The sequence below is a fragment of the Choristoneura fumiferana genome, chromosome 4, assembly GCF_025370935.1.
Source record: "Choristoneura fumiferana chromosome 4, NRCan_CFum_1, whole genome shotgun sequence".
Classification (NCBI taxonomy): domain Eukaryota; kingdom Metazoa; phylum Arthropoda; class Insecta; order Lepidoptera; family Tortricidae; genus Choristoneura; species Choristoneura fumiferana.
Window position 1 is genome coordinate 5,733,770 of NC_133475.1, and position 22,746 is coordinate 5,756,515.

The 22,746-nt window shown below is 39.2% G+C and overlaps 1 protein-coding gene across 1 annotated transcript in view; it reads right to left on the bottom strand.

Moving 5' to 3' along the window:
- The window catches only part of Efa6 (Exchange factor for Arf 6), a 41,206-nt gene that overhangs the window by 14,927 nt on the left and 3,533 nt on the right, over nt 1–22,746 (bottom strand). Inside the window, exons 2-8 of the mRNA XM_074086666.1 lie at nt 11,337–11,403; nt 10,620–10,673; nt 10,152–10,230; nt 4,283–4,543; nt 3,872–3,988; nt 2,852–2,966; nt 1,307–1,440 (exon numbers count right to left, since the gene is read on the bottom strand). Coding sequence (XP_073942767.1) covers nt 1,307–1,440; nt 2,852–2,966; nt 3,872–3,988; nt 4,283–4,543; nt 10,152–10,230; nt 10,620–10,673; nt 11,337–11,403 — 827 coding nt within the window. The remainder of the gene's footprint in view (nt 1–1,306; nt 1,441–2,851; nt 2,967–3,871; nt 3,989–4,282; nt 4,544–10,151; nt 10,231–10,619; nt 10,674–11,336; nt 11,404–22,746) is intronic.

The window sequence follows — 22,746 nt, forward strand, 5'->3', positions numbered from 1 at the left end:
TGAGTTTGAAGTAGGTTTGTCTTTCTGAACGTTGTCTTTGTGGGGTTTGTGCCCTAATATTATAGTTGGTGGTTTGACACAGAGATTCCTACCTCTTTAGCTAGCGTCGGGCCTTAATAGAAATTGCTACAGAATGTTGTCATGGAAATTATGTAATAATTAAAGGAATCAGTGCTTTTATTATCTGAATGTAACAGCAGAGTACACGTCTGTGAAGCAGTTCAATGGTTTGTGTGAAGTGGAAACAACAACCGAAGTCATCAGTTCACCTACTTTTGCTGAAGATTGTTGGTACAGTCCATCCATCGGATTCCTGAGCTAATGTATAACGTTCTCACAGTAAGAGCCATAACAACTCTCCTTGCCAGGCAAAGTGATGTCAGTACGAAATTTTCAGTGAAAAGGTTCCAGTGGGTCACGATTCAGTTGGTTCGATAGTACAACTAATTTGCATTCAGTATGTGCTACTTTGAATATCGAGATCGTTCGTGCGTGTCCGTACGTGTTCGCAGGTGTAAAATTCGTAAAGCCAGATTCACATTTATGTGTCGTGTTGTGTCGTGACGCGTAAGAACGGTGTCGGTTTCATACATTTTATATGGTTGGGTTCACACTTATCTGATGCAGTGTGTTGTGTCGCATCACAAGCTATCCCGGTCCGCGTCAGTGTGGGTGATGTGCAGGGGGCGGCGCAGCGACACGTCACAACGCGTTGGATTAGTGTGCACGCGCCAGTGTTCGTCATCACACGTCACATAAACGTGAACAGTAGCCATCACGGCAGAGAGCATCACAACACAACAGGACACACAAATTTGAATGCGGCTTAACGCATGCAATCTGCGATTGGCCCAAGCCAGTATTGCAATTGATACGGAAACTTGACATCGAAAATTTTTAATCACACATATTAAATTTTACAGCAATTCGCATATTACGTGGGAAATTATAGTAAAATGTAAGACAAATCTTGGCTTATATCGGTGATACAGATTCAGATTCATTTATTCGCGTTAAGTGTGAATATTGGTAATTCGGTGGTACTGCGTTATAATCTTACGCTCATAATGGTGAAGTGCAAGCAAATTAAATCGCTGACAAACCGATTGCAAGCATCAAAAGTGACAGCTGCCATCATCTTAATAGTTTGCATTTCCACATAGTGACATCTGTGTAAGACAATAAAGTATGTAGTATCACTGATAAGCCAAGCTTTGCCCTGATTTTATCCAAAAACGGCAATGTCTGCTCTTAGATCGGCAACTTTTTTTTTTAACTAGTGTAACACTAGCAAGCATTGTGTCACCTGTCTCGCTCGGCGTCGGACTCGGAGCGCGGGCCGGGCGTGGCCGAGTCGGGCCGCGCGTCGAGCAGCGTGTTCAGTGATGACGTCACGTCTTCCTCCATCTCCACGGCCACCGCGCTCAGGGACGACTCCTTCTGGCGAAAATCACTTGATTATAGCTTTATTTTAATAACATACTATTAAGGGTGCACAGTCAGTAATAAACTACGTTACGCCGATTGTGATAATTTTAAGAGGTCTCCTTCTTTTAATAAAAATAAATCTAGGAAAAAATACTCAATACCCAATTTACATTCTCGATAATTTCAATTCGTGATCCCATTGAACCGAAGACGAATAACATAATTTATCGTTCCATACAAGTCATTTATCAAATTTAATAATATTTACCCGTATCCATGTTAGTCATTACTTGACAAAATGATTCACTAAATATGGAAAACAACTATTTCGAGAACAAACTAAGAAATATTGCCCTATTTCCATCGCGGCATGATGAACTTTAAAATTTATGACGGTGGAAGCATTCTACACTTCCACTGGACGTAGATATAGTTTAGATATAGTGTTTAGTTTTATAAGTAAGGGACCCCATACATCCCTGTATTATTATTATTATTTTTTTTTTTTTTTTAATTGTATACTGTAGTTTTTAAGTATATTATAATGAAAAAATTACTTTCTGCCAAGTTTCTTGCGACGCATTCTTCTTGGCAATGATGGTCTTTCCGAAAGCGCTGGTAGTTTAAAAAAAATGACGTGTAAAAGTGCCCATTGCGGCCTATTTACTGAATAAATTATTTTAATTTAGATTTTGAATTTGAACTCCAGCCACATTTATTTTTGTTTCCTAGTATCGGAATACCTAATTTAGAAAAAAAAAACAGTATAAAACCAGAAGTCCACGACAGACGGCGGCTCGACTTTAATTTGCCTGTTTACTTTAATAAAATAGTACCCCAGTAGCAATGCGTGCATGTACCATCGCATACCGTGATTATTGAGCCACTCGCCACTGTTTATAATTTAGCCGCGCCACATAAGTTTCTTATTTTTCATCACACTTGCACGTAAACAGTGTCGTAACATGTAGGCCCTTGGTTGCAACCCCCTAAATAAAACCCTCGACCTTAATGTGCTTGTCATGAAACCCGTGGTCGGTAAATGAGTCTATGCCTGTACTGACACACACGCACGCCACCACCACCCACATGCACACGCACGTCAGGCGCATGCTGCGGGAGCGGCGCTGCCAAGAGTGCAGCCTAAGGTAGCGGCAATAACTATTAGGAAGAATTATATTTTTTCTTTTACAAATATAAAATTTGACTCGCAAATGTGATGAAAATCATCGTATGTCGCACGGCCGGTACTAGAATTACGAACATCGGCTCATTAAAGCCCTGAGTCTTCGACTTCGGGCTTCTAATAGACTCTCGTTAGTAATTCCTTATTTACCGCCCTTAAGACACAATGTACTGCCTATTTACACGGCTAAATTATGAACACTGGCAAGTGGCTCCACAATCCCTGTGGCGAGTGTACCTGTAGATGGTCCTCTGAGCGCGAAGTCCTCACCGAGAGCGGCGCGCGCGCGCCCATCTCGCTCGCGGTCGCGGCCGCCGCACCGCCCGCCGGCGACGCAGGCTGCGAACTAAACCTGCAAACACCGTTTATCTGCAGGGCCGGTTTCACTATTCATTGATAAATTTAATCAGAATAAACAGAGACGCAGGGGGGGAATGGGGGGGGGGTCATGACCGCCCCTGGGCGCAGGGCTGTCAAGGACAACAGTAGATATTTCTCTAAATTTATTGATTTCAATAAAATGAAAAGCTTTCTGCGATTGAAGAGGAGAATGGTTTTTGTTATTTGATTAATGGTATTTTACTATAAATATAAGTTTGAATGTTTTATTTGGGAAAAAAACAACTAGAATTGACCATCTGCCCCCCTGGCCATAAAGCTGGATCCGCTGAGACGGCATCACAAATATTTGATCCATAAAATTTATCAACAAGTGGCGAAACAGGCACTTAGAGGACTGTTTCTCTTACTGCGTCGTCAGTTGACAATAGAATGTCAAAAGTGCTATGCAAAGAAACGGGGGCTAGGGAGGATGGACGAAACTTGACATATTAAGTCGATCAACTTTTTCTTGTCATTCGTTCCTATAGTTACTGTCTCCGGAATCCTGAGTTTATAGGATTAAAATTTGCCAAAGATGCATTTTTATGGTCGTTTTAAGCCCCTTCTATAATTTTATTCGTCATCTAATAAGCATGTTAGTATAATGTGACATAACATTTCCTATTAAACTGTACTTAGTAACGCTGACGGGACAGAATAACGAGAAATAGTTGATCCACCCTATAACAAACAAAAATGCGTCTGATTTATTTATACAAAAGGGGAGGAGAATTCCTAAAAATTTGATGCCCATTAATTACCTCCAAAATCGAGAATTGATTCAAGCCTGTGTCCATTGAAATCGGCCCGAGAGAGAAGCGTAGCACTACCTTCTGCGTGAGCTGTGTTCTTGACTACTACAATATATACACTTACAGCTTTGAGGCGTGTTCGCCAACGAGACCGGTATCAGGGGACGAGTTGTGACGCTGTGCGGTCTCTCCGCGCGCGCCCAGGCGACCCTCATTCGGAGAAGCCGGCGTGGAATTGTACCTGCCGAGGCATAGTGACGGCATTATGATAAGTAACCCATGAACTGGGGCTGACTTAACTAGCAAGTGTAAGTCCTAATCCAGACAGAACCTTGCTTCTACCTCGCTAGTCAGTGCACTCGGTCTGCGAACTAAGTTAGCTTATTTGATGATTCGTTTTCAAGAATCTTGGACAGATTAAACATTTTCTAATAAGTCGATAACAATAATGTGGATAGCTTGATGCATACTAAACTTGCCACATACACACACATGACTCGTGAATTCTCGGCATCGCGTCCTGCAGATTGTTTACCTGTGATAGTGTGTCCGATGCATGGGCGCGTGGTTGTTATGGTGCGGATGTTCCACGCGGGACAAGTTGAGCATTAGGTCCCCGGTCATCATGTAGGCTTCGAACTTGGGCTGGTGCGCCCGCGGCCGCCGCTCCACGCGCTCGTCCGCTAGGAGCGCCTCGCAGCTTTCGCCAGACTGCACGCCCGACCCGTTGCTGGACGAGTTGCTGGATGAGTTGCTGTTCGAGTTGCTGTTTGAGTTGCTAGACGGTGGGCTCGATCTGGGAAGATTTGAGGCCGAATTGAAGCGATTGCTCAGTTTTTAACCGACTTCAAAAAAGGTGGTTTTTATTGTTACAGGTTGACGACTAGATAGTTTTATTAGTAAGTATTATTCGTAAAAAAATAAGCAGCTTTTAAAATTGATACCAATTATGACACACGAATCTTGCCGAGGCATATTAACTTTGTTGTACTTTTTTTAAAACCAGAGGTAAAATTTTATAGTAGATCTTTTGCAACAGCGTAAGTCTTAGTAATAATAATGATAGAATTGCCGAAGGTTGCTCAAATATTCAATTCAAGTCCAAAAACAGCGTTGCAAAAATAACCGATATTACAGATTGATCTAGATTCATCTTCGCAGATATGTCGAACAATTCCGTATTTTGTAAATGTTTAAAGCAAAGCTCTAGCAATCATACATTATGTAATAGAATTCCAACTTTGGTTCATTTCTCCAGTCGTGGTTTACACGAATCGGCAACCGCCAATCAACATATTTTATACCTATCGCCAATAATTTGTGTAATGTGCGATCAGAAACGCTCGGCAAATATTGCACACGATTTCATTGCGGCCTAATTTCACAGTCTAGACACTCTAGACCGATAAATTACTTGTCACGACGTTAACGAAGCATTCGATGTAATAAAGTTTTGAGATACAATTTTGTTAACAATGTGATTAACTCGTATTACTTCAGCTACCGACATAAAACCACACACGACACATAGCCACAATGATGTACAAAATATGGATACATAATTTAATAACAGATCGATATTGACGGAGCAGTTAGCAACTGTAAATTTAGAAGAGGGATGGATTACGCAGTTGATAACATCTAGTACACGGTTTGTTCACGACCACAGATATTTTTAGATTTTCATCTTTAATTTTCAGTTAAGTAGGTATGTGTCTGATACAGTTAAGCTCAAAAGTGCTTAATCCGTACGTAGTCTGTTTCATTAATTGAAACATTTCAAGCCTTCCGAGTATTGTTATTTATTATTAAATACTTTTAATTACCAGATAATTGCTTAAGTGCGCTAGTACAGAACAAAATTACGTCTCGTTTTACAAATCATATATTCTAAGGTATGTATTAGACGATTTTAGGTACACCTTCGGGAATCGACTTGGTTAGTAAATAAGGTTAATGCTACCTATGAAACTTCAATCATATTATACCGTAACGGTTATTGGCTTAGTGATATATTATTTAGTTCCAATCTAGTAGCGGTCAAACTGTTTGCTGAAATTGATTCGTATTATGTTTCGCGTTTACATTTGCTTGAATGCGTTGGGTCCTATACTACGATAGAAAACTCTTTCTCTTGACGTCAGTGATGACAAGTATGGTAAAGCTTATGCACACTTACTGCGAGATGTTGCAACTGAAATCACACCTAGCTCACAATTCTCCCACTCCTTGGGTTGCCTAGAGAAAATATTCATTCCACGCTACTGGTTAATTAGCCATGCTCCTATAAACTTAATTACTCCCTGTTTCACCATCCATTGATTAAATTTATTTGACGGATAATGTGATGCCGTCTCTGTTTGTTTAGTTCGAATAGACGGAGACGGCATCACATATATCCGTCAAATAAAATTAATCAATGGGCGGTGAAATTGCCTCTAAATCTACTAAAGGAGTCATCAACTCAAGTATACCGTTGGGCACCGGACTCCTTTCGCAATGGGGGAGTAAGATCTCAAACTACCAAGCGTCCAACTACCAAGAGCTAGACAGGAAAATAAATACGCTTTCAGTACTAATGGACTATTGTGGTAAGGCACATAAGTAATTGGCTTCCGTTATCCTGTGATGATACTTTAGCTCGATAAAATAAATTTTGTTGTTCCTGCGTCCTGCTCCTCACTAAATCTGCTTCAGTTGAACTTTAAATATTTCTAGTGTTTTCAAAGTAGGCAAGGCATGTCTAATTAATGTAATAGTGTTACTGTACAACCCACAAACAACGTATTTTTAATAAGTGACATTACCTAACAATCTTGTAGAACGTATGAATGGATGTGACCCAACATCTTATAACGTAATGGCGCGCTCGCGTGACGCGCTGCGCTTTTTAATACATTCATTACATAACTAAATTACGTTACGATCGAGACTTGAATTAAAGAACGAATCAAAGGTGTAAGTAAGCGATCTAGGCATTGCCCGCTTATGTGTAGGCATACAGGTTTCTACCTACGATGAGCATATTGTCCTGGTTTGAACCTACAGTTCACCACATTGAAAAGAACAAGAAAGGAGATTCTGCTTGTAAATAATGGTTACATAGTTTAGTTACTTGGAGGCCTAAATATAGAAATCAAGGAATACATTCGAACAGTGGAGATAGCTATTTAACTGTAAAATACCGAACTCTTTCAGTTGTCCGAAAGTTACACATCAAGAGTTGGTTACAAAAAAAATCAGGAGTGTGATACAGCAAAGACAGAAGATTATGGCCATTTTTATAACAAGTATTACAATACATTACCGCTGGTTTAGTTCCGTCTTAGTCAGGTGTATCTTTAAAACATACGGCGCTAGAGAGGGCATTGCTTTGATTCATTCACCGACTATTCTACTTACAAGTCATCAAAGTGATATAGTTTAACACATAATTAATAGATTTCGTTGGCATAAGCACACTTTATTTTTTTGTATAGGCTATATAGATATTAGTGTAAACGTCCTGTCTCTTGTAATAATTACACGGTGTGCTAGTATATTACTAATCATATTTCCTCATATTTGACCACAGTGACGCGCAGTACACAATTTTACGTCAAATAAATACGTGTTTAAATTATTATTAGTATTATTATGACGACCGGATGGCCAAGTGGTTAGAGAACCTGACTACGAAGCTGAAGGTTTGTTCTCGGGTCTTGGATGTTCAATATGTATTTAAGTATGTATTTATCTATGTAAGTATGTTTATCCGTTGCTTAGTATCCATAGTGCAAGCTTTGCTTAGTTTGGGACTAGGTCAATTGGTGTGAAGTGTCCCATGATATTTATTTATATATTTATTATTATGAGGAATATTAATTGGGCTATCTACTGAGTTAGTAGCCGAAGCGGACGCGTCCCCGATAAGCATTTATGGTAAGTTGAAGAATAGATGTTCGAGAGAGAATACTTCTACTTTATGAAACACTGCTATTTGGTGAAGGAGCTAGAGGCTAGAGCCTTGTTGGATGGTAAGCATTATTGCTAAGATAAGAGCAAAACATTAGAAAGCATCACTCGCACGTATGGGCTGAACAAGGTGAATTATTTCCACATTAGGTATTAAAGATAGGAAAATGCCTAATTTTAATGAGCTAAGTTTCAATTTTAATTTAATAATGTTTTCAAAGCTCTTAGCGGCGACTTATTCAGCGAACTCCACTATAGGTCCACCGTGTACCTATGTGGGAGTACTACCGCCCACGTTTACGTTTGCCAGACACGTTTCCACTTCAGAGCATTAATGCCTCAATTTCTTATTGCTATCTACGAAGTACGGTAATTTTTATCCCATATTTGTGACGTCGGTTGGCGTGAGTGGACACGTCAGACAGAATGAAGCACGAAAATTCATGAAATGTAAAACCGAGCCCCTACGTGCGTCAGTCACTCCGACAAGACGGGAGGAAGAGTTGGCTAGGGCTATCACAGCAGTGCCCTTAGTGTAAGTTTTCGGTTACAAAATACGTCTCGATCGCGTTCGCGTTTAAAACCTCAATTTATATGGAAAGTTTGCGATGTTCGTGTTTCCATATAAATTGAGATTTTAACGCGAACGCGATCGAGACGTATTTTGAAACCGAAAACTTACACTAAGGGTACAGTTATCTACGAATACAAGCTAACAACTTAAAAAAATATTTAGCTTTCGTAAGAACCTCCTAGGTACTTGCGGCTGATTGATTGAAAAAAAAAAAAAACAATATTATAGTAGCGCGTCTCGTTTTCGTCCATCCATTCTGTGGGATTGGTTTATTTATTGTCATTTTCGATTCACTTACCAGATATATGCATATACTTGGATACAAATATTTATTTTCACATCTCATGCTCGTAAAGTTGGTATTTAAGCTGGATCTAGGCAATATAAAATTACTTTGTATGCTCTAGTGTATAAAGTAAAATCTTCGTCTAAGACCAAAAGGTAATCGTAATCAGGTGTCAACAGCCACAAACAAAAAGTATCTATATATTTTTTAAATATTTTTTACTTTATGTAAACCCAAAAACCAATCAAAATAAATCATTAAAACTAAAATTATATAGCAATGCATGAAAATTAAAAGGTTCTTAGTAAGTGAACAATTATTTCCACTGTTGCTATTTCATTTCCTTTCAATCGAAGTGAAAAGCAGAGTGTAAAACTAGAGCATTAAACCCATTTTCCCCTCGACGAGTCTATCCACCCTCGCCGTATCGGCACGGGCGGTTATATGAACGCCTCGGGTAAAATGGCTCGTTTTATGCTCTTGTTGTACAATCTACTATTTATTTGGATGTAGCTATCGACACTGTTTCCCATGCTTGAAAGGATTAAGAAAGAGGAATACTTAGATCAAGGTATAACAAATAAAATAAAAAGGTATAAAAAAATAATGTTATGCCCAGCGGCCATGAAAATAGGAGCGATAAAGAAGTTGGTTTTCATGAAACAAGATACATGGATAAACAGACTAGAAAACTTTTATTCCTAAGAATAATCAACATTCGCGGGCTTTTGTGGGACTTCTTTACTTCACCGATCAAGAACGTACCAACCTACTTAGTCATTACTTTATTTCCCAAGAGTTCGTGAGACGTTTGAAAGGTTTCAGAGTTTGTTTATTATGATTAGAAGCAACCCTAAGTCTGTGAAGCACGGGGGCGGCAGTCGCGACACATGGCTCTAATGGTTTATCGCGGCGGAAATCAGCTGTCGCGAGCGTTCGATTACGAGGGGTCAAACCGACCCCGCCGTGGTAACTAATTCTTCACTTGTAAGTTTGCTTTGTTGAATCATTTGTTTATAAAAGGTATAGATGTCGTAGGTAGTAAGCATGTATGAAAGCTTTAAGTCTTTACCATATCTCGCGGGAACGTTGGGTCTGATTAGGATTTGTCTAACTTTATATATATATTATATATATATATATATATATATATATATATATATATATTATATATATAGGGTTTATCAATCTACATTGGCCGTATTCGGAAGACGAGAGATAGGACTAGCTAAACCATATGGAGATTTTATCTGCGGCACAATCCATAGCTTTTATGAGTCTCGAACATTATAAACAATCCCATAACTGAAAAAGTAAACAAACAAAACGTTTGAATCGTGTTTAGCGTCAGAGATAACAACTGTTTCGAGCTGGATCTCGCCAGACGTCTGGCTCATGCAAGTTTCTGCGAATAGCGTTGCTTTCGAGCGGAGCGTTCCCGGCATCCCGTAGGGAGCCAGATAATCTTTCAAATAACACATAAAGGCCACTCCCGACTAAGTGGCAAACGTATTCGAGCTTGTAACTACTACTACATATATGTTTATGTTAGGGTGTTGTTAACAGTTAGATTACAATTGTAAAACTCACTTGTTGTTGGCGCGCGGTGCGCTATTCCGCCGCTCTGTCGAAGCCAAGTATCGCCGCACGTTCGCTTTGACCTGAGGGTCTGCAACATTTATCCACAATCGTAACCTCGCACATAACACTAACTATTAATAATAAGGGCCATCACAGACAAAGCCAGAGAAAATCATATCAGACAACGTAACAGTCAGCATCGACACCTCGACGGGAAATTACATTATTAAAGGGAACAAAGCCACTGTGAACGAGTGTTATCCCGGGCCGGGATCCCGCGAGCCACCTAAACTAGTCCACATATCGCAACTTATTTGTTGCGGCTTACTTCGCCGGTGCCGGTATCGCTTGGGAATAGTAGTACTCAAATTTTATACCCGCAGCCGGCACGACGGATGCCGACCGGCCGCTGTCATAGCTCACATCCACCCGCCCCCACCAGGCAAGATAAATTATTCTTGTTGATAACAAACTCACCCTTTTTCAGTCTTAAAGTGACGGGATCCGACGATAGTCGCAAACATTTTAAAACTGGAACAATCAATTTATTTATTTGCTAAAACAACATAAATAAATCGATAACATAAGCATGACAACTGGTTCTTTTTGTACTCAGCCCAAGAAAATGGAATAAAGTTAATAAGTGAATAATGAGAGCGCGTCGTTGGTTTCTCTTGCGTGCTAGGATCTCGATAAGGGGGTGGAGGAAATCAATTTGGCAAGAGGCGGACTGGGGCGTTGTAAATGAGTTGTTGGTAGTGAGTAGCGAGGGCAGAGGTTGAGGGAAGCCGAGGGCCTGGCTGCTACTGCTTGATGCCTGCGTCAATCGTGAATGAGGATGTTGCGTGCACCGCGTGCTGCCGCCCTCCATCATAACGCGATCATTGTATTAGTGTTAAGTTAATCACTGCACAGATAAGGCTAACATTTGATGTTTTATTCACAAAACAAATTCAACATTATATATACACATGCGTTAAAATAGTCACGATAGCGTCACAAAAATGAAATTTCCCGCGCGTGTTAAAGTAATCAACGTTCGAACTTTTTTAGGGTGTTTTTATTACAAAATCTTAGGACTTTTGTCACAGTGGCTGTTCATTAAAATATTAAACATCGAAAGGCAACTTTTGAATTAAACTCTGTGGGTTCCTTTGGACAAGTGCGTGCGTGATAAAATGGCAAATTCCTTACCTTCTCTGGTAGTGAACCGGTTCACATCAGTCCCATTAACCTTGAGCAATACATCTCCCGCCTCCACCTGTAAATTAAACCTAAGTCATTACATTATTATTATAATAATTTCTAACTGGAATAAAAGTATCAAATTAAACGTGGCGATAGGAAATAAATAACTGACACTGCGTAGGCATTGGAGATAGAGAATCCAATGTCCTTCTTCACTTCCTACGTTGTGATTGGGAATGGAAATCCCTACGCAGTTATTTTCAGTCTAAGCACCGTGGGTGTTTATATTGGTAAACAAAATAAAAAAGAAGAGGTTTGTATTCAATATGATCGCTTCGTTACCATAAATAGGCACAAATAGCACGCGAACAGCCTGGCATTTAGCGTCTAGCACCTAATAGCGTTTCGATGTTCCGATACTGTGTCAATGATCAATAATAGAGTCCATTAAACGTCAACTACCCAAGCAAATAAGCCATTACATTACACATGTCTTCGGTATATTATAATCATACAGGGCTTATGCAATTACCCATTAAATGAGCATATCTTTTGTCAACATGTTTGGCGTGTGGGCTAGCACTGTTGTACATATTGACGGAGAAACTGAAATGACTGAATCTGAGACTTCTTGAATATTATGAAGGACCATGAATGCAAGCAACATAATACGTAAAACGAAATAAAAATAACATTAGGTCCGATACCATTTTAGTGCAATCAACATTACGCAAACAAAATGAATACGTATGCGTATGTTATCACTTATCATATTAAACATTTACCCTGAGAAATTTTTAAGCACATTGCGGCAACCTATTTTTAACAAAAATGGCCCGTCGCCAGAGTACACAACCGTTAATTTTTAATTCAGTACTCAGTACCTTATTGGCTGAGACACGTGCACGCGTAACGTTGCCAAAACGTCTTCATTTGAACAAAGCGTACAAACAAGCTTGTAAATTCTGTAATTCAACAACTTATCACATCACACAAACTGAATCCACTAATATGTACATATCAGATATCATCACACTGAACTATAGAAACGATTTATTTATTGTTTATTGTTCACAGACAAGCACACAAACACTCGGTTAATATTTGCAGTTCTGTAATCGACCTTAAGAAACCCGATATCGGAACAAAACAATGCTGTTTGCGTACGCGGGGCTGCGAGCGCAGCCAAGCGACCGGTGGCGAGCGCACCCAGACCAGACTGTCAACTGTTATCAGAGGAGGGTCCACTAATGGATTGAGCTTAGAGATAAATTAGATCAGCGGCGGCGGCTGAAGGGCGCAGCGGAAGTATGAATTAGACGGGCGCGGGCGTGACTGCTCCCACGTGCAGGTGAGCTAACGGCGGCAAGCAACCATCGCTTACTGCGGACATGTTTATGACTGATCAATGATCATAGCGCTTGGGGTCAGGAGGCTGAATTTCAGTGGAGGGGGAAAGATGATTAGCTCAATTTTTTTTATTGAAATTTTTAATACCAACCCTATTTGAATAATACCCTGTAAAGTAATAAATAAGTACCTGGGCGACCGCGACCGAGCTTTGCTCGAGCTGAAACTCTGTAACAAGTATTTTCCCAGAGATACGAGTAAGACCAAGCTAGATAAATTTTTCATCTCCGAAAACCCCTACATACCAAATTTCATCGAAATCGTTGGAGTCGTTTCCGAGATCCCCGAAATATATTTATGTAAGTATATACAAGAATTGCTCGTTTAAGGGTATTAGATAGATAGAGAGATTTATATAGGTAAAACTAAAGATAAATACTTGTTTCTGGAGTAGGTACTTAAAAGTCAATTGTGATAATGATAAGGGAGTCAACGAGTATGTCAGAATAAAAAAAACCGTAGCCGGATTTTATGGTATTTGTTATAACGATGTAATTACCATATCGAAAATACAAACTGAGACATGGATGCACAGAAAAACCAGAAAAAGAGACCAGCACTGGGAATCAAACCCAGGTCCTCAGCATTCCGTGCTGCGTGCTATAACCCCTACACCACTGCTGGACAGGAATCTAGACACGAATTTTTCCTATGCATACATATCTCAGGTTGCTTATCTTTACTGTGCTACTTTTCCAGCCCTCTCCAGCTTGACTTCACGGTCACGGGCAAACGGATACTGGTCAAAGATATTTTAATACAGTGTGTACTCATCGCCAAAGTATGATTAGTGGGGAACAACAAAATACTCCGAAATATTTTATTCCGAATTTGCTTATTCCGATTTTCAAAACTCCGATTTTCACAATTCCTAAGAAATTTAATTTTGATTGCTTAAAAACACGAATTTTATTTTTCCGAATTTCAAAATATGGATTTTTTTAATATCCGATTTTTATAACTCCGAAGAATGAAAAACACGAATGATATTAGCCCGAAGTACAGTATTCCAATTATCAATTTTCCCAAATGTCATCGCTAATGCGGAAATATGATATTCAGCAAAATAATCTTCGTGGTTTTAATAATCGGAATCATGCATGAATTTCGAATCTCGAATTAATATCAACGAATTTAGGTGAATTGACCTGCATAGGTTAGGTTAGGTTTGAATTGCGTCAAGGCAAGAAGCGCCTTAACTGCGCGGAATAGGAGCTCCGCGTCCGTCGACCTTGTGTCACATTGCTGAAAATCAATCTAACCTACATAGCTACGTTAATAAGTCTGTATTTATTCGTTATACTGGAAGCTACTTTTAATTCTGATATTCGCACAAAATCGCGATTCAAATTACCTATGTGAAATCTCAAAATCTTACCCACTAGGTCTAGAAACACTTAGCATGAGTGTTCATCATATAACTCAAATAAAGACCGACTTATTATTTGAGGAATTAACATGGGAATTTAGCATAATCCCGGAAGTTGCAATCCAACTGCCAGGCCTAATGATTCACGCAAGTGCAGCCGAGGGTAAAGTTTAGTTAAATATATTTTATTTTATTTTATTATACGTATTATAATTATTTGTGGTAATCGCAGGTAGTTAAATAATACAACACCATGGTATGAAGTCTTACTCAGCGAGTGTAAGTTCAGCGCGTATAATTATGTTATGTAAGCAAGGACACGTGTTCAAGACGGTTGACATAACTACGTTCTGGACTCTTAAGCTTGAAACACACAGAGAGAGGTGGCGGGGCTGTGCGGCGCGGCGCGGAGGCGGTACCGGTTGCTTTGAGTATTTATCTAGATAAATACTCAAAGACCGGTTGTAATATTCGAGTTAACGTGAAAGAGGGTATTCTGAGTGCTCTTCCACGTTAGCTCAAATATTACAACCGGCACCGCCTCCGAGCCGCGCCGCACCGTGCGTTTCTTGCTTTATTGTCTAACACACTTGGAATCACAATCGTTTTCACATTTTCACCACTCCTTTTTCACATGCTGTATAAGACGAGGGTAGAAAGAGATAGTGATTGCGACCGCGAACGTCAGTGCGTTAGGCCTCTTGTACACACACGGTTTATCGCCGTGAAAATCTACGGTTAATTCGCCGCGTGTAGGCACGGTCGTCAGTGTTGTATGGACCACTATGCGTGCCGTGGCGCCACCGTGCACGTCTACAAGCTTTCATAGTGATCCATACAACACTGACGACCGTGCCTACACGCGGCGAATTAACCGTAGATTTTCACGGCGATAAACCGTGTGTGTACAAGAGGCCTTAGGCTACGCACGGTTTTAGCGCGCCGTCCCTCTTCAGAGTATCGCTTGAAAAAGAGACGGCGCTCTAAAACCGGGCGGCTGACCGCATAGTGCGTGCGTACGTAGCCTAAAAAACCGGAGACAACTTGCATCAATCATATTGGTTAAAATCTAGATCTCATAACGCTCCCTCCGTTAATATAACAATGTATTAAATGATATTGTAACGGATAACTCACGTCTTAAATCGAGTTTTTTGTTTCCTAGGCTCGATATAAGACGATATAAGACGTTAGTTATCCGTTACAATATCATTTAATATGAGCAAGTCTCACGGTAGTTTCATGATGAAAATAACAATGTATTCAGTTTAATGCATAATCGTGTTAAACTCTGTTAAACTACAATTATGATTGCAGATACGGTCTAAGATGGAGCACGCTTGTCCTCCTTGACATGATCGACTCGGCACGTCTCCGCTCCGCTCCGCCTCAATTAAAGGGCACCCTTACCAAATCCAATCCAAAAGTTATCAACATAATGGCATACAAAAATTTGCTTAGTAAGGAACAATTAAATTGTTTTAATTTAACAAAGCCCTTTAAAAAAACATTGTTTATCAGCTTTGTTTTTAGATATACTTACCTAATATTCTACAATATTCCCTTGCATTTTCCTTATTATTGCGAAGTAAAAAAGACCCGTTGCAGAGGGAAAACCGACTTGCCAGCGCGCACGCTCACCGCACACCCACGCCTGTCACTCCCTAATTAAGATCGAGCAAGGATCAAGCAACAGGCTGACTTTTCAAGCAACAGGCAGACTTTAAATAAAACACTAGATTAATATTAAAAGTAAGCCTAGACATTCATCAGAGCCACTTGGAGCTACACAGCTGCTATGATATGAGTCATATTAAATTTTACACTCATGTCACCAATCACCGCTGCGTAAATAACACCCCGCTACTGTTTTAGCCAGCGTCTTGTCCATAGTTTTTACACTTTATGCAGGTAGCTGGCGTGCCAGTAACTTGCAATAAACTGTGCAAGTTACTATTACAGGCAAGTGTTTAGTATCTCAAGCTATTCCGAGACAAGTTATTTCAAGGCGATTTTTCGGGGTGCGTCACGTTATTGCTTTAATAGAACACGAGGTATACAATATCGTTAGCAAAGGTTTTTAACCGACTTGAAAAAAAAGGAGCTTAAAAATTCGGTTGTATTTTTTTGTTTTATGTTTGTTACCTCAGAACTCCGTAATTTATGAACCGAATTGAAAAATTTGTGTTTCATGAATATTCCCCATTGCATCTAGCTAATAAAAAACCGGCCAAGAGAGTGTCGGACACGACCAAGATAGGGTTCCGTAGACATTACGAAAAAAATCAAGTAATATTATGTATGTTATAACACAATTGAAACACTTAATACAGTCTTAAAATCTATTACCAGAAAAAGAGCGTATCTTCACGGCACTTACGTCCTTTTGTTGAGAAGCGCATTTTTTCGGCAATAACTCAAAAACGGTATACCCGATCGTGTTGAAACCAATTTTCGTTGAAAGTTAATAAATATTAAGCGTTACCTTTCCATATTTTTTGCATATTTTTTGGACAAACGGTTTACAAGATAGAGGGGGGGGGGGACACAATTTTTGCTACTTTGGGAGCGATTATTTCCGGAAATCTTCACTTTATCAAAAAAGTTTTTGAGAAACCTTCTATCTTTTCAAAAAAGCTGTCGAACTGTGTGCCACACGTTGATGAGAGTTATTATTTTTTTTTTTTTCAATTTCTGTTACGTGTATGGAGTGGGGGCACTTCATACGCGTAACAGAAATTGAAAAAATATATATTTATACTACAAAACTAAATAGCGACTTTAACAAGACATCTGTACTCCAAATTTCATTGATATACATCTTGTAGTTTTCGAGTAAAATGCCTGTGACATACGGACGGACGGACAGACAGACAGACAGACGGACTTGACGAAACTATAAGGTTTCCGTTTTTGCCATTTTGGCTCCGGAACCCTAAAAACCACCGTCACGGATGCGCCTTATCATATGTTGGTCCCCTTTCCAACCCAAACCGTCCCCACATACAGACGTGAAAGAAGTTTAACTTTAGTTAGGCACCTAAAACGCCAGCGCGAAAATAGAAAATGAAAGGACGAGCAAATAAAGCGGTTTTTTTACAACCTCGCACCGAGAGGAGATTGCATCTATAGATACTCGTCTTTTCCGGGAAACAACATTCATTCTGTTTCCTTTGCACTGAAAGAGACGAATCTATGTCGTAAGAATTTATAGGTACGGTACAGAGAGCACAATACAACAAAATCGCTCTGCTCTAATCTATTTTTGTTAGAGGCTCACACACAATGAACCTCACGCCCTCACTTAGATTTCTTCGCCTACATCGAATGCGCAAATGCCTTTGTGCAAGGCTTTATGCACGGCTATGCTAGGTACCTATCCAACTAGTTTGCAAACTAGTGAAGTTTCAGTTTTCTGCACGAGCGGCTGCGAAACATCTAGAAAGTTTACAGGTCAATATGTGGATCTATGAATATGTATTAGATAACTTGAAAGCTGTAAGAGAATCGTACAATGACCACAAAAATGTGCCCACGAAAATCATACGGAATAAACGCCCGAGTAATGAACTAATGAATGACCCTCAGGAGCCTCGATAAAAGTACCAAATGGATGAACCCAAACCGCTAGATCAAGTTACGTGGGCAAGTGGATTAGGCATTAGGCACTCAGCTCAACACTTCCGCCACGCGTGGCTGCGAGAGCTAATGACTGATTGGAAAATGGAAAGTGTCAGCTCGTTAATCAATGGCATAGCAATGCATGTCTTCAATGCGCAAGAGAGATTCTGTATAATTTTCTGAAATGTTAAGGTGTTAGCAGCGGGGCTGCTACGAAATTCTAAAATCGAAGTTTGTATCGTATACCGTCCCTCTCACTCTCGTATTAAATAATATAAGCTTCAGCGGGACGCCAAGATACGAAGTTCGAATTTTGCACTTCCTAGCTAGTACCAGTATAGAGCCAGGGATCACAGCCTGCATCTGCGTCTTATCGCTGCCTTAGGGTCGCCGTACACGGGCCACTGGCCACCACCAGAAAACGCAGCCACCGCCGTCATCCGTGTGCGGTGAGTCCATATAAAATGTATGGAAACTACAGGAAATATGTCGGTGACCGCGTTTTGTGGTTGTGGACAGTGTCCTGTGTGCGGCGTCCCTTCATCATCATAACTCGCACAGTCACCAGCACCCTTGACACAACATAGCGTGCATAGATTTATTTTTTTAGACGACCAGATGGCCTAGTGGTTAGAGAACCTGACTACGAAGCTTGAGGTCCCGGGTTCGATTCCCGTGTCGGGGCAGATATTTGTATGAAAAATACGAATGTTTGTTCTCGGGTCTTGGGTGTTTAATATGTATTTAAGTATGTATCTATATCTATATAATTATATTTATCCGTTGCTTAGTACCCATAACACAAGCTTCGCTAAGCTTACTTTGGGACTAGATCAATTGGTGTGAATTGTCCCATGATAGATACTGATACGACTATTTCTAGGGCCGGTTACGTGTCAGATATTTTTGCACGCTCCGCTGTGGCAGATGTTAATGCAGGTGACTTTACATCCAAAATACCAATATAATAGCCATCGGCCATGGTATCGGTTTCCAACGAAAATAAAGGTATGTTCTGATAATGAATTTTCGAGTTTTATCCAGATCCCGTGAAAATAGGGTAAACAATCTTGACGGGTCTTTATATTGAAAAACGTTTTTAAAAAAACAGTAAGTATTACTTACAATACAAAAAGCATATAAATGATCATATCCTTGCTCATTGTTACATATTTGCTGTGACTTATTTTTCAAGTGTTTTTCAATAAAAAGACACGTCATGATCACTTACCTTCTTTCTAATGCCAAAAAAAAAACAAAGTATACTACGGAACCACTTGGTTTTTTTATATTAAAATTTTGTGAGCTATGTGTACTAGTGGTGAGTAAACTATATAAAAAAACAAGTCAAAATAGCTCAAGGGTAGATGTTATTCCCTTATCCAGTTACGGCTTTTCATCCAAATTCGTAAAGCTGATTTAGGGGCTGTTTCACCATCCATTGATTAGTGTTAACTGACGATTAAATGTGATGCCGTCTCCGTCTATTCGAACAAAACAAATAGAGACGGCATCACATTTAACCGTCAGTTAACACTAATCAAAGGATTGTGAAACAGCCCCTTAGTGTGAAAGAGTAACAAATAAAATTTTTCGTGGGAACTTATAAAAATTACATCGTGGTTTTATACGAAATTGAATGACTTTGAGGTTGAGATATCGTATTTATGTATTAGTATGCTATGTAGGTTTTGGTTTGATTCGGAAACTAAAATGTGAAAGGAAGTACTTATAAATAAATAAAAGTAGAAGTAACCGCCAAGCGATTGAAATGGTAAGAAGGTATTCAAAAGAAACAAAGCGCCGTCGATAAAAAAAAACATCCACCGCAACAGTCTTGTGTAGACCAAACTTAGCTGAATAGCCGGTCGCAAACCTAATCTAACTTATCCTGCACTTCCAATTTGTTGTCGTCATTTTCTTTTAAAATCATGCGTCTAACTTTTCCACGAAGTTTTTTATTTACTCTAAGTTAGTAGTAGTAGCGTAAATTGCTTAAAGTATCTTAATATTTTTAAAGTGAAAGTATCCTCGTATCCTTTCGTTAGGCTGGAGTCAAACTTTAACTTGATTTGATAATGTCATAATCAATAGCAATGTTTGATACCTGTTTTGTTGAATTTGAGCTTTACGTACGCCTGAAATTACTATAGCGGTCAAAGTAATAAATAATTCTTATAAATGCGAAAGTGAGTGTGCGTGTGCGTGTGTGTGTGTGTGTGTGTGTGTGTGTGTGTGTGTGTGTGTGTGTGTGTGTGTGTGTGTGTGTGTGTGTGTGTGTGTGTGTGTGTGTGTGTGTGAGTGCGTGGGGTCCATATTGGCTCATATACAATTTTTCATTCGATTGTTTATAATAATACCGCTGTGGGGGTCCCAGTTCTAACCTAACCTAACCCACTTTTCTAGCAGGATTTCGGTTCTGAGGGTCGCAGTTCTAACTGCTATTTTCGAGCATGCTAGTTGATGCGGGGGTGGAAGGGGGAAAGGTAATAAGCAAGTGTGAACTGAACGCGTTTGCTTAATGAGCATGCTAGTATTGGTAGTGCCACGAGAGTTGCAAGCAGAAAAAAGTTAATAAAAGTGAATTTATTATAAATTAATTAATTTACTACCGTTGAATTTGCGAAAAGCCGTAACGGCCACAGGGTTGTAGCCGTAGGCCGTGTATTTTGAGGTTTTTGGCCTGAAAGCCATAGAACACGGTGATTGCCGTGGCAACACTGACATTGAACTGACAGGAGCATGCTATCAAAAGGCATGTGTATCAGAGTGTTGGTTTTGAGCATGCTGATTTAGGAGCATACTCAAAACTGGCATGCTTATTGCTAGCAAATGTAAAATGTCCATGAGCAAGCGTAACGAGCATGTGTAACAGCTTAGTAGCTTAAGTTTATAATCAAATAAAAAATAACAAAGATGAAGCGCATAAAAGTACGGGAGTGCGGGCCCCGTGACGTGACGCCGCGCTAAAACAAGCACGGCGGCTCTTCATCATTCTTTGTTTAATTGACAAAAGAAAAAACACTTACACAATATTTTCTGATACTAATTGACGAGCTGATTAGATTTTTTTAGGACACTGGCCTATTATTAATTAATCAATTAACAAAAAAGATAATAAGGGCCCGTTCAAATTGATCCTCATACTTCATACTTGATACAAGGGTTCTATTGTTTTTAATAGGCACTTTAGCGCGTAGCACGAAGAAGAAAGCTTAGAGATTTTTCCAACGTTTAGAGAGCATGACTTAAAAAAAAAGTTAACAATATGGTTTTATTAATCGTGGCAAATGTAGAAGATACGCGAAGTAATTGCAGTTATCTTTGACCGCTGACGCAAAGATGAGTCAGATTTACTTTATTGAAGAACCAACAGAGATAGAATCATACACAAACATATTATACTACAGGTAATCTGAAAAAAAAAAAATCTACCTTCATTTTTCTATTTTAATGACACGATAACATGTTGATAATGGCGAAAGGGATGATGCAGAAGTATCTAAGTATGATCTTTCCCAATCGCATGACATCGTGTAGGTTCTGACTGTATAAAGAAAATAAATACATCGAAATTAACAATGATAAGAAAGAGCACGGTGTATACCTACCTAAAAGTTGGTATATACATATTTGTCAGATAAATCTGATAATAGCCGAGCGAGCCATAGAGGTAAAGCCAGGATTAATGTTTAACCCACTGTGCCTGACATTTAAAGGTTTTTCTTCATGGTAAACAAGAGCCACATTAAAAAGGGCATGCAAGAATGGTCATTATGAATAATAATGGGACCTGCATGCAGACCACATGTATGGAATGGCGCGGGATCCATTACCAGCGAAGTGGAACAAGGGTGATGAGGCGCACCAAGTGCCAACATCATTGAGTTATTCATCAGTTCAAGGTCAAAAATGCGCGACTAGTGAAGTCACTGCCACAAGTTACGGGCGTGATTTACTCACTAAGTGATGTGCCGAACCTACATTAGTATCTATATCCAAAAAATAAACATACATATTTTTACAAGCTTGAGTTAAGCGCCAGGCAAACTGCCATACTTACTATCTTTTATCGAAACATTTCGGCGTATTTTTTTATGCCTCTGTTTTTCAGCACTGGGATGTAGTGGGATGCTGATATTCTGCTCATTTGACAAGCTAAGGGTAGGTACTTATAATAGCTTCATTCGTTTAGTTGCAGTTACGCAAATTTTATACTGACTGACTCATTGATAATCATTGAAAGTGAACTACTACTTCCACTGTCTTCCACGATACCTAGAGAGCTGAAATTCTTATAAAAATAAATAAGTACTTGCTCATATAAAAAACAGTATCATTGTTAGGTACAGTGGAATACTACATTATCAATGTCTAGTAACATGAATAACTATCCAATAAATTATGAACAAAAATCGAGGCTTAAATTCAATTTTTGCGAATTTTATGCTATGTATGTGAAATTTCTAGAGATGGGCCGAGCATGGGTTTCACCGAATACGAAAATATTCGGCCGAATGTTAGGTAAAACTTTTACCGAACCGAATATTCGACATAATTGATTCCTAAGTAGAAACTAGAAATACGATTTATTTTTTGTTGAAATGTTATAAATTACTCATGCAACTTGATTAAAATAAAACATTCTCACACTAAAGACCTGATTGATTATATTAACATTATTTTATAATAAATATCTCTGTAGCTTAATCTCAAAACAGCTATACCAAGCACCATATAAATCTGCCTAAAAGTTCATTACTTAATACTCAGTTTTGACGCATTTTTGAGATACATTTTTTATGCGACGTCTTTACGTTACTCCCGGGTTGTGTTCGAATCACTTAACAATATAGTGCCTATTCAATTATTGGGATTATACATTGATAGTTTTTGTGGTACTAGTCGGGGCAATGAACTTTCAGGCAAAGTTAGGTGTCGTAAGGTATACATACTTATATTTTGTTTTTAATTAATAACCATCTCTTTTATCTGCTGTTATTGGAAATAAAGCTA